At 65.2% G+C, this 13,168-nt stretch overlaps 1 protein-coding gene across 2 annotated transcripts; it reads left to right on the top strand.

The window, feature by feature from the left end:
• The first annotated feature begins 846 nt into the window (after positions 1-846).
• Positions 847-12,018, top strand: USP2 (ubiquitin specific peptidase 2). 2 transcript variants are annotated; one of them, XM_039385516.1, is made up of 13 exons: positions 847-933; positions 1,902-2,641; positions 9,394-9,444; positions 9,699-9,822; positions 10,115-10,226; positions 10,310-10,420; positions 10,579-10,643; positions 10,736-10,839; positions 10,916-10,996; positions 11,133-11,211; positions 11,320-11,427; positions 11,626-11,746; positions 11,850-12,018. In XM_039385516.1, exons 2-13 carry the CDS (start codon positions 1,943-1,945, stop codon positions 11,935-11,937), a joined length of 1,743 nt encoding a protein of 580 aa, XP_039241450.1. In that variant the 5' UTR covers positions 847-933; positions 1,902-1,942; the 3' UTR covers positions 11,938-12,018. The 2 variants fall into 2 exon arrangements, with proteins under 2 accessions (XP_039241450.1, XP_027590307.1); XM_027734506.2 differs by lacking the exons at positions 847-933; positions 1,902-2,641 and adding an exon at positions 6,544-6,874.
• The last annotated feature ends 1,150 nt before the right edge of the window (positions 12,019-13,168 follow it).

Genomic DNA, 13,168 nt, shown 5'->3' with positions numbered 1-13,168 from the left:
ATGGGGCTGTCCCAGCACTCAGATCATCTCTGCTGGCGAGGGGGACAAGGATCAGGGATAGCCCAGACAGGGTCCTGTGCCAGGCTGCTCCGTGCCCCAGCAGGGCAGGCAGCCAGGCACGAGCACACGGAGCCGAGGGGCTCTGCCACGCTCATTCTGGCACTTGCAGAGAGTGCCAGTCCCTTGGCTGGGGTCCCACACCTCTCCAAGCAAGATTCCCTCACTGTCCATGTCAAATCCTGACTGGCAGAACCTCTCCTGGGCCCTCACTCCTGGTGAGGGCAGCAGCAGCCTGGCTGGGGAGAGCTGGGTGTTTCGTGGAGTCCCTGCCTGGGAGCAGGTTATTCACCCTCCAGCCTCTGTTCCCAAACAGGTCTGTGTGCTCCACCTTGCTCCTGCTTGTAAATATTTCCCTCTCCACTGTGGGATGTGGTTGTTCCCTGGGCAATAACAACAGCACCCGGGATGCTGGAAAGCCCGGGGCTGTCTGCCAGGAGCCCATGGGTGCTTCTCACCACCCTCTCTTAAAAGCAATTCCAGGGTGTTTCCACACTGGGGTCACACCCCGGGGCTGTGAGCAGGAGGCTGGGCTCCCCCAGGATCAGGCAGGGAGTGACAAGCTGGGATCCAGCGCCCATCCCCAATCCTGGATGCACCCTGTGTGCTGCCGGGACCGTGCGAGGGACGGGCCAGGCACAGGCTCTGTCACCTCCCAGCTTGGAGCCGGGCCAGAGCCCGCCCCGGCTGGGCTGGGAAAAGCCTGTGAATCAGGGTCATCTCCCGGGTGACTGGAGACTCTCGGAGCCACATGAGCCACTGTCCTGCCAGGGAAGGGACACCAGGCACAGGGGGAGCTGAGCGCCAGCACCGCCAGGACAGAGGAGCTCGGCTGGGGTCCTGCCTGCCCCGGTGCCACCCACAGCCCCAGGACAGGTAGGGAACCAGCCTCGGCATGGGTGCTGAGGGAAGACTTTCCTCCAGCTCCACACAGCCCGTGTTTGCGGGCGCTGGAGGCTGCTGGCTGCCACACTGCCCTGTCCCTGCTCCGGGCTGCCTCTGGGTGCCTCTGTCCCTGTCCCCTGTGTGCTCCTCTCCTGTCCTGTGCGGGTGCCATGGAGCAGAAGACCCCTGCTGTCTGTGGGGACTGAGTGCTGGGGTGTTGCCCAACCTTACAGCCTGGCTTTGCCTGGAGGGTGGGGGCACAGACATCACCTCAACAGGAAGACTCGTCTTGAATTACTGATGGGAGGCTCCCGGGGCACAGCCGTGGCAGGGAGATGAGCAGGCTGCTCGGGTCCCGGCCTTGCCTCAGTTTCCCTTTCAGTTTGTTGGCAGCAAACTGAAATGCCAGCACCCTGCCAAGCCCCAGCCCGCACTCTGAATAACCCAGGGAAGGTGCTGGGCTGGATGGATCAGTCCATCCCACCTGCCTGTCTCAGGCAGAGCTGGGCCTAAGCAACGTGACTGTGACCAGGTGACCACCTCCCATCTGGAGGAGGCACTGGGGACACCTCTCCAGCCTTGAGACAGTGTGTCAGGGATGCCAGAGATGCAGGCATGACTGCTGCAGTCCCTTGGCTTGGGTATCTGTGGGTGCTGGAATGCTGGGTGCCCTGGCTGTGCCCTGGGGCTCCCTTCTGTGGTGTGAGGTGCCTGAAGGCACATGGGTGGCAGTGCCAGCTGAGTCCTGCTGCCCCAAGCTCTTCAGGAACGCTGACAGGTGGCAGGAACCACGGCCACACTGCACCCCAGAGCACCCCTCATCCCCTGGATTCCCTGTCACCTGCACACCTCTCCCAGGGTGTTCCAGGACAGCAGGCTGCTGGGTGGGTGTTGTGGTGGGTGCCCCGTTGTGCTGACCACGGCCTTTGAAAGCTGACCCCTGGGTTCTTCTCTTGCAGTCGATGCCTCCAGGAGAGCCCTCTGAGCCCCAGTCTGCAGCATGTCCCAGCTCTCCTCCACCCTGAAGCGCTACGTGGACTCCTCCCGCTACACCGAGACCACCTACAGCAAAGTGCCCGGCGGGTACAGCTCCTACAGCTCCTATGGATCCACCCTGTCCTATGCAGACAGCGACAAAATCGGCTTCAAAGCCAGCTACCTGGGCTCCCCCCGCTACCACCACGCGGGGCTGTCCCCGACCAGCGGCTATGACAGGCTGCCCCTGTACCCCGACCCCAGCATCCGCCTGAGCCCCTCCTACATCCGCGCCCAGCCCCGGCCGCCCGGCGGGGGGCTGAGCGGGGGGGGCTGCTACTCCTTCACAGGGACCCCCACCAGCCCCACGGGCTACCTGCCCGCCGCAGCGCCCCTGAGCCGCCACAAATCCATCAGCCACTCGGACCTGGCGCGGGAGTTCTCGGGGCTGCACACCTCGGACAGCGCCTACGCGCCCGCCCGCGCCCGGCAGGAGCCCGCCGCCCTGCAGGGGCTCTACGAGGCTGCCACCCACTCCGACTACGTCCGTGGGTACCTGGAGAGCTACGGGAGGAAGAGCAACCACGGCAGCCTCTCCGCCGGCCACCTCGGCCCCTCTCAGGCCAGCCTGGGCTCGGCCCTGCCGCCCTCGGGCACCCGCTGTGCCAGCCAGCCCTGCGAGAGGAGCGACGACCCCTGCGAAGTGCCCGCCCAGGACCCCACGGTACGTGGTGCTGGCTGGGGGTGGGGGGCTCAGCTGTGTTGTGATGCGGGTACACGGTCCGTGGTTGTGCTCACCCGGGGAGCCTGAGCACTGCTGCTCTCCCTGGGAATCTCCACGCTCTGTGCTGTCCCGGGCCTCAGTTTCTGCTCCTGTCCCTCCGAGATGCCCTTGCTGGCGCAGCAGTGCCGGGCTGGAGCTGCTGAGGCAGCCCGTGTGCCGCCAGGAGGGTGTCCTCTGAGGGCTGTGCTCACCGGACACGCTGCTGGGAACAAACCTCACCCAGTGGCTGAGGGTGCCCACGTCCTGGCAGGACTGTGCCCGCTGCACCTTTCTGCGTGTGTGTGTGACCCGTGGGTGATGGCCCCGGCCCGAGGAGGGGCTTTCTGCTGCCTCATCCCGGCGCGGGAAGGTGACATGACCAGGCTGGGCACTCGCCCTGCTGGGATGGCTGGTTTGGCTGGTGCTGGCTCTGCCACAGTGACTCGGTGCCCAGGTTGCTCACTGGTGCCCAGTGATGCCAGTCCCCTGGCATGATCCGTTGCTGCCATCTCAGGGCTCTGTGCCCCAGCCCCTGTGGCAGCAGCAGTTTCCCCGTGGCAGCACTGCTCTGGGCAGGGTCACCCAGGGTGACAGGCACTCCGTGTCCCAGGTACCCCTCAGTGCTGCAGCAGCCCCAGGGCCCTTGCCCGGGTCGGGAGCAGGAGTCACACACAGCCCAGCTCGGGTGTGCAGCGGAGCAGCCTGGTAATTTTCCACTCAGGTTTCCTTCCAAGATCTGGTCAGGCTGTGCCTGCCATGTCTCCCACTTTGTTTCCATTCTCCCCTGGTGGAGGCTGGTCTGCCCCAGCCCAGGATCTGACCTACCCTTTGCTTCCCTGCATCTCTGTCCCACTGACATCCACCAAACCACGAGGAAAAGTGCTGGGGCATTTTTTTCTGCTTCCCTGGGAGCAGGACAGGAACCTCTTTGCCTTGGCAGCCAGTGCTCTCATATCCCTTACCATACCCTTTTCCCCGTGCCCCTTCCATGACAGAAACAGTTGCACCTGCAGTGCCTGCAGCACCCTGCCCTGGTGTGGGACCCCCTGTGCCCACCTCCCTGATCCCTGGGGCAAGGGAGTAGGTTGGGGAGCTGGGAGAGTGGAGCATCACTGCTGTGGAAGGGAATTCCTGCCTCTCCCTCCCACACCAGGCCCTGGAAGGGGGGGACCAAGGGAGGATCCAGTGGCTGCTGCCAGGCATGTGCACTCTGGAAAGCCCTGACTGCCACTGCTAAGGAAGGGTCCCCACCCCAGTGCCCACACACTGCTGCGATGTGGGTGCCAGCCTGCTGCCATGGGATGTCCATGGGGCATAGCCCCAAACCACAGCCCTGTGGTCTGCACGTGAACACAACCAGGGCTGGCTGACGGGTGGCAAAGGTGGCTCTGGGACAGCACCACGCTGGGGCAGGCTGGGTCAGCTGCACCAGCTTAGGTTTCCTCGGTGCTTTGATGGGCATACCTGCTATTTTCCACTGCCGTGCCTTTTTTCCCCTTTCCCTTTCCCAAGCAAATGTCCCGATCGTAAAACAGACTTGGGTGCCTGCGGCCGTGCCAGGAGCCGGAAACAGGCGCATGTTGCAGCCCCGGCGCTGCCATTGGTTCTGCCCCATTACCCAGCCCCTGAGGGCAGTGCCAGCAGCACCCACTCCCGACAGAGCCAGGGCACAGCAGGGCTGGCTCAGTGCCTCCTCCCATCCCTTATTCCCCAGCCACCTCCTGCCTCTACAAGCCACCCTGTGGAGGGCTTTGCAGCCAGCAGGTGAGGGTGCCGGTGTTTGTCCCTGCCCACAGCATCACTCTGTGCCTCAGTTTACCGTCCCACAGGGTAAAGGTGCAGCTGCAGTGAGTGGCTGTGCTTTGCTGTGCTGGCTCCTGGGAAGGGCAGGCTGGTGAGGGGCAGGGCTGGAGCGGTGCCGCCCCATTAACCACCCGGGGTGTACACAGGGTCAGGAGGCCAGAGCCACCCGCAAACCCGCCGGCAGCTCTCCGCAGTCCCATCCTGAGCAGCTGACGTCCCTGGCCCGCAGCCAGTCCCGGCCCTGCCTGCCGTGGCAGTGCCAACCGGGCCTTGTGGCAACCTCTGCCCGCAGCAGAAGGTCACCGCTGCAGAGGGGACAGCTGAGGGCACGGACCTGGCTCTGGGTGATGCCACCCCACCAGGTCTCCCCTTCTCTCTCCTGCCCCAGCCTCGCCCTTAGAGCCTGTGTGCCGCTCTCTGGCTCAGAGGGGAATTTGGTCCTTGGCCCAGGGCGCCCGATGACACCAGGGCACGAGGTTCAACAAGGGATGTGGCTGAACGTCACCCTCTCACCACAGAACCGGCTCTGCCGGCACGGTGCAACCCCGTGGGGAGTGCTGAACCAGCATCCCATGGGGCAGGCTGTGCTCCGGGGCTGATCCTGCCCCTGGGATACCCACCCGGGCAGGGTGGCAGGAGCTCTGGATCTTGGGGAGCTGTACCATGGCCCCAGGGCCCAGGCTGTGACCCGTGGGAGTGCTGCAGGGCAATCCACAGGGTGGAGAGGGCAGTGGGTGGGTCCCCACATGTGAACGCCGTGTCCCCACATGTGTACGGTGTACACAGCGCGGGGTGTGTACATAAACACACGTGTGTGAGCACGCGCGGGCCCCGGGATTACGACAGGCGTCCTGTTGTGGTGCCGAGAGCCCTGGCCCTGCAGATGAATAACGCTGCAAGATGCCTCCTCAGATATTTTTTGCCGGTGCCAAAAATAGTCTCCCTTCCTCCCTCCCCCCTCCTCCTTCCCCAGTCAGCCCCTCTTGCCGGCTGTGCCGCGGACAGGGGAGGCTGCGTCTGCAGCCATCAGGATTCGGCAGCCCCTGCCTCTGGATGGGGGTGTGCTGGGGGCTGGCAGGGGAGGGGAGCAGGCGCTGCTGGGCACCCTCTCGGTGTCAGAGCAGCCCAGCCGCACTCCCTGCCTCGGTCGCCCATGGAAATTTCCCTGAGCGGGCGGTAGGACACCTGGGCACGCTCAGCAGGCGCAAAAGCTCCGCCGCTCGTCCTGCTGCGGTCAGAGAGGTGAAGCAGAGGGAGACGCAGGACTAGGACGCAGGACACCCGGGCTCCCTGCCAGCCTCCGCATCTGCCCTTGCTGCAGGAGAAGAGCTGGAGCCCTGCCCGTGCCGTGCCTCAGTTTACCGAGGGGAGACGCCAGGTGGGGTCTTTGCTCCACGTAGGATTGGGGGGGAGTTTTTTTCCCCCGCGCAGGGCACTAAAACACCTCTGAGCTCAGCGCCACTGCATCCCCTGAGGAGGAGGGTTCCCCCAAAATGTGTAACCTGGCACTGGCCCCGCAGGGAAGGCACATGGCCGGGAGCCCCACGGCCCTCTCTGACAGCCCCTCTCTGTATGCGGGCACCCCGAGCACCCACATGCTGTGGGGCCGCCCCTGCGTTACCCAGACAGTGTTGGCGAGCGACTGCCGCGGCTGGGTAGCCCCGCTCTCCGCCCGGTGCCTGCCCAGAACACGCCGTGCCCGGGGCCGGACAGCCGGTGCCATCAGTCCCGGGAACGCGGAGCCGGGAGCACGGGGGAGCACTGGGGGGGTGGGCGGGCGTTCCTCCGGCTGCCGCCTTGCCCAAATGCCCCATTGCCCCGCAGGGTGCCGGTGTCGGGGTACGGGAGAGTTGAGAGAGGTGCGGAGGGGGTATGGCATCCCCCCGGAGCCCCCCGGAGCCGTGTCCCCCCGCGGTACAGCCGCCCCTCGCGGGCCCCCCCTGTGTCTCCCGGCGCGCTGTACCACGCGGTGCGCGGGGGCTGGCCCGTCACCGAGCCCGTCACCGAGCCCGTCACCGAGCTCCGGCTGCCGCCTCCCCACCCATTTGATGTCAGAGCCGCTCAGGTGCCCGTCAGCCCCGCAGCCGGCACCGGCACCGGCCCCGCACGCCCAAGCACGGGGGGCTCCGCGCCTGAGCCCGCGCCCCCGGCTCCAGCCGGCCCCGGGCGAGGGGTGCCCAGCCGGCACCCCCCGGCACCCCCTTGCCCTCGGCGGGTCCTCGCCGCCCTGCCGTGACTGCCGGGGCCACCATGAGGGACTCCTACACCGTGACACTGCCCGAGGAGCCCCCCGCGCTCCCCGACCTTCACAAGGACCTGCGGCCCCGCGCCTCCATGCCAGGGTCGCTGCTGGTCTCCACCTTCGTCGGGCTCGTCCTCAATAAGACCAAGGTATGAGATGCCCGCAGCCCCCCGGTGTGGGGGCAGAGAAGGGGGCCCCCCGGCCCTCGCTGGGGAGTGTGGGGTACCCTGTGGTGGCCCCCGTGCCCCAGGATGGGGTGCCCGGGGGTGGGTGCTGGCCGCGGGGACGGCGCGTCCCGGCGTCCCGCAGGATGGCAGGGAGCAGGTGAACGCACGTGTCAGGACACCTGGGTTCCCCTCCCGAGCCCTGCCCTTGTGGTGACCTTGGCCAGGTCCCTCGGTCCCAGCCTGCCCACCACAAGGAAGGGGTCTGCTGGCCACACTGGCCCCTTGGCAGTGTCACCGGACTGAACGCTGTCCCCAGGGCTACGGTGGCGGGGCGGATCTTCCCTGCAGGGATGGCAGAGCAAGGGGCAGGGAGGGCAGGGGCTGGGCACTTATGTAAGCCTGGCTGCTCCGGCTCTCCTGCTGCCCCGACGGGCACGGGGTGTGCGGACCTGGATGGGGCAGGAGGGTCCGGGTCGTGTCCCCTGTCCCCATCCCCTCTCCCTTGTCCCCGTCCTGCAGTGCAGCCTCGGGGACTCCCCAGCCGCGCCGCGTGAGCCAGCTCTCCTTCACCGCCTCTGAGCATGTCGTGTCCTAGATAAAACCCTGTACGGGAGAGGGGGATTAGCTGGAGTTGAGTCACCCAGGGGAGGGAAATCCAGGGGGAAATAACACCTCGGTGCACACAGGCTTGCACCACGGTAGGGGAGTACCTGACCCCCTCCCCACCCCACAGCCCCAGCCCTCCCCTGGGGTCGTTCCAGGCTCTGGGAGGAATCAGGACCAGGCTCAGGTCCTGGCTGTGGGGGAATGCCAGATCTGTGGGGAGGTTTGCACCCACATTGGTGGGACAGCCCAGTCCCTCCTGGCACACAGGCAGGAGCTGCCCAGCCAGGGCGACTGGACAAGCAGCGTCCTGGTGGGGATGGCTAGGGAACACTGGGGCAGCTCCCAGAGGTTGCTGCTCACCCCTGGCACCGTGACCTTCCCTGTGATAGCTGTGGGGACACAAGCAGCAGTCCCTCCAAGGGTCAGACCCTTCAAGTGATGGAGACTGTTGGGACACAGACCCACCTCTCCTGTGCCTGCTCGGCCCTGTCTGTTTGTGGGCCAAATCCAAGCCAGCTCCTGCAGCCATGGTGTGGCACTGACCCATCAGACACTGCTGGCACCCCCTGCCCAACCAAGCCTGCCCTCAGCCTGGGGGTCCCTGGGGAGAAGCCGGGGGGGGTTGCCTGGCACTTTTGGACAGCCACCCCCTGGCACTGAGGTCTGTGCTCAGCCACATCTGGGCACCACGGGGCACTGGTGTGGCACACAGGGTGCGTGGTCAGTCCGGCAGGGCCACGTGTGCCCACACAGGGCGGCCCGGTCGCCGCTGGTGCCGGTGCCCGCTGCAGTGGGTGATGCCTGTGCCGTCGCTAAGGAGCACGTGTAACTGGATCTGGGTTATTTTGGGCTGCTGTCAGGGCTGGGTGCTCAGCACCTCCCACACACACACCAGCTGCTGCTATTTCGGAGCTGCTGGGCCCCCTCCCCTCCTCTTCCACTCCCCTCCTCTCCTCCTCCCCCTCCTCAAGCCTGGGGTGGGCAGCTGGGGTGTTTGCCTGAGGATCCTTAAATCCTGGTCATCTGAGGGAGCACCGTCAGCAGTCTGACCCTGCTGGACCCCACCCCTGCTCTGGGGACGTTTGTCCCATCACTACCCCGAGCAGGACCCCTGGGCTCCCACCACTCCTCCCCAGCAGCACCCTGTCCCATACGCTGGGAGAGGGCTGGTGGGCCCTCCAGACCCCTCTGTGGTCTCAGTGTGTCCAGCAAAGAGTGGCAATGCCTCCCGGCCCCAGAGCCCAGCTGCCTATGCATGTTTTCTTGGCCCAGCTCAGGGAACACCTGGGGACCTGGGACAGCCCCCATGGCACAGGTACAGCACAGCCAGGGCAGTGAGAGGCTGGGAGGGCACCGCTGGGCACACAGCCCTGTTCTGCTGCAGGGTTGGGCTTGCACTTTCTCAGGTGGACTTTATCCTGCAAAATACCTGTGCCAAAGTCTGGGCTGTGCTCGTGCAGGGCGTCCTGGAGGGGACAAGGTGGGCAGTGACAGGGGACTGTGCTCCTCCTGCAGCGTGGGGCAGGCAGGGGGCACTGCCATCCCCAAGTGTCCTGGGGCCCAGGGGGGACAGTGGAGGCAGCCGAGGGGGCTGAACTGGCCCACAGCCCAGGGCATGGGGCAGCAGTGTCACCAGGCAGGGAGAACTTTGAGCCCTGTGCATCGCCCTGGGCCAGCAGCAGTCGCCTGGCAGGCAGGACGGGGCAGATCAGCCATGGCTTCTCCCCAGGTCCTTGGCCCAGAGAGCAGCTGCAGTGCTGGCCCTGCCCATGATGTCACAGCGGGATGGGGCCTCTGCTGGCACTGGAGGGTCTGCTCCATGGGGGTGTCTGTGGCACCATGTCTGTGGCATGGCCAGTGCAGCACCATCTCAGCCTTCTTCCCTCTCTCTGCAGAGCTCCAAGGCGGTGCAGGGGCTGACTGGGCTGCGGAACCTCGGCAATACGGTGAGTGTGTGCCCAGGCACCACGGCCCCAGCTCACCCCGTGCACATCTGTGGGGCAGGGGGGAGCCCTGGCCCTCCTCCTCGCTCCCCAGCACCCACTCTGTCACCCTGGCAGCTCCCTGCAGGAAGAGCTTCCCCTGCTCTGCGCTGCTCTGTCCCCATCCATCCTCTGCCCACCCACCCCAGGTGTCCCCCTGCCACCGCCTCCCTCCCTCTGCTTCCCGTTGCCATGGTTTTCTCTTCTGCCTCCCCCAGTGCTTCATGAACTCCATCCTGCAGTGCCTGAGCAACACCAAGGAGCTGCGGGATTACTGCCTGCAGAACCAGTACCTGCGGGACCTCAACAACAACAGCCGCATGCGCACGGCGCTCATGTCAGGTGAGTGTCCATCGCCGGCCCCTGGGGACTGCGGGGGCTCCCCTGCAGCACAGCCCCGCAGCACAGCCCTGCAGCACATCCTCGCGCCCCCGGGATGCCCCAAATCCTGGGGATACCCACCCCGAGGTCGGTGCTTCTCCCCAGCCTTGCTGGGGCGGGCGCTGTGCTGTGGGTGCTCAGCCAGGGGGAGGATCTGGTGCAGGGACCCCCAGGTGGGGTGCTGAGCTCTGCCCCGGGGGGGCACAGCGATGCCACGCCACCCCAGCTTGCTGACCTGCCTCTCTGCCCGCAGAGTTTGCAAAGCTGATCCAGCTGCTCTGGACCTCGTCCCCCAACGAAAGCGTGAGCCCCTCCGAGTTCAAGACGCAGATCCAGAGATACGCCCCCCGCTTCGTCGGCTACAAGTAAGGGGGGGTGGGCGCAGCGGTGGTGGGGGGAGCTGAGCCCCCCCTGCTGCCGCTCACCGGCAGTGCCTCATGCCTTGCAGCCAGCAGGATGCCCAGGAATTCCTGCGGTTCCTCCTGGATGGGTTGCACAGCGAGGTGAACCGTGTGCTGGTGCGGCCCCGGGCCAGCACGGACACCCTGGACCACCTCCCGTAAGTGCTGCCTGGGGTGGAGGAACTGGGTAAGACGAGCTCACTGCCTGCGAGCCCAGCCTAGGGACAGTGACCACAGGGGTCTCTCTGGGCTGGGTGGCAGGGCCGGCATCCTCCAGGCCACGCTCACTCCCCGTGTGTCTCCCCACCCCCTGCAGTGACGACGAGAAGAGCCGGCAGATGTGGAGGAGGTACCAGGAGAGGGAGGACAGCCGCATCAGCGGTGAGCAGGGCTGGGGGGACAGGAGGGCAGGGCAGGGCCGTGAGTTGGGCTGGGAACCGGGGGTCTCACCCTGCTCTGTCCCACCCCACCAGACCTCTTCGTTGGGCAGCTGAAGAGTTCGCTGACCTGCAGCGAGTGTGGCTACTGCTCCACCGCCTTCGACCCCTTCTGGGACCTGTCCCTGCCCATCCCCAAGGTGAGGCACCCCCAGTGATGACCCCCGGCCCCCTGCCCCTCACTCCCTGTCCCTGACCCTCCCTGTGCTCCCACAGAAAGGCTACGGGGAGGTGACGCTCATGGACTGTCTCCGGCTCTTCACCAAAGAGGACGTGCTGGATGGGGACGAGAAACCGGTACGGGGCAGGGGGGCTTTCCTGGGGGCAGGGTGGGCACCTTTCCCCCCCCCATGCCTGTGTTACCAGCACTGTGGGCACAGGGGGGACTGGCCTCTGCCCTCACCCTCCTGCTTGTGCTGTTTGTCTCCCACAGACATGTTGTCGCTGCAAAGCCAGGACGAGGTGCACGAAGAAATTCAGCATCCAGAAGTTCCCCAAGATCCTGGTGCTTCGTATCCTTTGGGCAGAGGGATGGGGTGGAGGGAGTGTTGGGGGTTGTGGTAGGTGGTTTCTTACGGGCCCCCCTTTGTCCCTTGGCTCCTTGACATGACGCCCCCCAGACCTGAAGCGCTTCTCCGAGGCCAGGATACGAAGCAGCAAACTCACCACCTTCGTCAACTTCCAGCTGAAGGACCTGGACCTCCGGGAGTTCGCCTCGCAGAGCTGCAGTGAGTCCCAGTCCCTGCCTGGCTCCAGCACAGCCCTGAGCGTCTGGTGACTCCCGTGTTCCTCGTGCTCCCCTGGGTGTCACAGTCGTGGTGGGGGACAGGGGTTTGAGGGGTGGGAGCCACAGAATCCAGGGGATCCAGCCCCGTGCTGGCATGCTGGGGGGCAGCGGGGCTGAGCAGCACCTTTGTCCCCCACAGATCACGCCGTTTACAACCTCTACGCCGTCTCCAACCACTCGGGCACCACCATGGGGGGACACTACACAGCCTACTGCAAGAGCCCCGTGTCCAGCGAGTGGCACAGCTTCAACGACTCCCGGTGAGGCTGCTGTGGGATGGGGCAGGGCCAGCAGGGACCCCCCTGCTCGGGGAATCCTGGTGCCCCGTCCCCATTTCTCACAGTTCTCCTGCCCTCTCCGCAGTGTCACCCCGATGTCGTCCAGCCACGTCCGCAGCAGCGACGCCTACCTGCTCTTCTACGAGCTGGCCAGTCCGTCCTCCCGCATGTAGCCAGCCCTGCTGCCTCCCTGGGGACCCCTGTGCCACCCCTCAGAGCCAGGTCCCGGCCGTGTGGCCCCCCAGCTGCAAGAGGGAGGTGAAGAGGAGAGCCCCCCGAGGTGGCTGCAGAGGAAGCAGCCAGGAGCAGAGCCCGGGCAAGGACAGCCCAGCTGCGAACTGAGGAGGGGCAGCTCATGGCAGGACACAAGGCTCAGGCAGCCCAGGCACCTTCTGGTTGCTGGTATTTGGTTTTTACCTTGGGGGTTTAGTTTCTTTTTTTTCCTTTTTTTTTTTTTCTTTTATTTTTTTTCTGTTTTTCTTTTTTCTTTTTTTTTTTTTTGGTGTGTAATAAAAATCCAGAGCAAGGGACTCTACGGGAATGGGGCCACCTGTCCCATTGACTCAGCCAGGACCTCTGCTCCCCTGGGGCAGCAGCACCCAGAGCTGGGGACCCAGGAGAGCCTCACTCGTCCCTCCTGGCCTCTTGGCACTCCTGTACCTGCTTGGCTACCCCAGAGGATTGGTGAACTGCTCCCGACCTCCTCCTGGCACTTCCAAACCTCCTGGCAAAGGACTCCAGCACTCCAGTTGCCTCCGTCCCGTCTCAGGCAGCAGCTCCCCAGCAGCTGCCCCACACAAACACTCCTCACAGCAGCCTGAGCTCAGGCCCAGACTCACGGACAGGAGGGAGGAGAACATTTTGTGGAATTTATATGTATTTATAGTGGACTTTGCTTCACCTGGAGCACCCACCCTGCCGCTTCCTGCCTCTCCAGGGACTGGTGTTGGGGGATGCCTCGGGTAGGTTTTTACCTGCCTCCTCATACAACGGTGCCTTAAACCATTTAGGGGAGCGGGGGGCCACTGGGGTTGCACAGGAACATCCTTTCTGTGGAGGAGAGGGAGGGGGGGACAGTGGCTTTCCGGGACCATCTGCAATTGGGGCTTTTTCCTCCCCGTGATCAGGAGCCCCCCCCTGGGTGCCCGGGGACCCACCCTGCTGCTCCGTCCTCCAGCTAAAGCAAATGCCAGTGGCCTTTTTAGCCTTTTCTCTAATTTATTCACCTCCTCCCCATCCAGCCTTTGCCTGAGGTGCAGTGGGAGGAGGGATGGGCCCGACCCAGCACCATCCCAGCCTGCAGGGCAGCTACATCCAACCCAGCACCCGACTGGCTTTGCCCTCACTGCCCTGCGGGCACGGGCTGAGCGCTGGCACGAGCACCTTGCCCAGCCTGGGGCATCC

This window comes from Pipra filicauda, unplaced genomic scaffold (genome assembly GCF_003945595.2).
Source record: "Pipra filicauda isolate LSUMZ 115617 unplaced genomic scaffold, ASM394559v2 scaffold416_size611912_pilon, whole genome shotgun sequence".
Taxonomy (NCBI): domain Eukaryota; kingdom Metazoa; phylum Chordata; class Aves; order Passeriformes; family Pipridae; genus Pipra; species Pipra filicauda.
The sequence above is the reverse complement of the archived record's forward strand: the minus strand, read 5'-3'. Positions and strand labels throughout refer to the sequence as shown.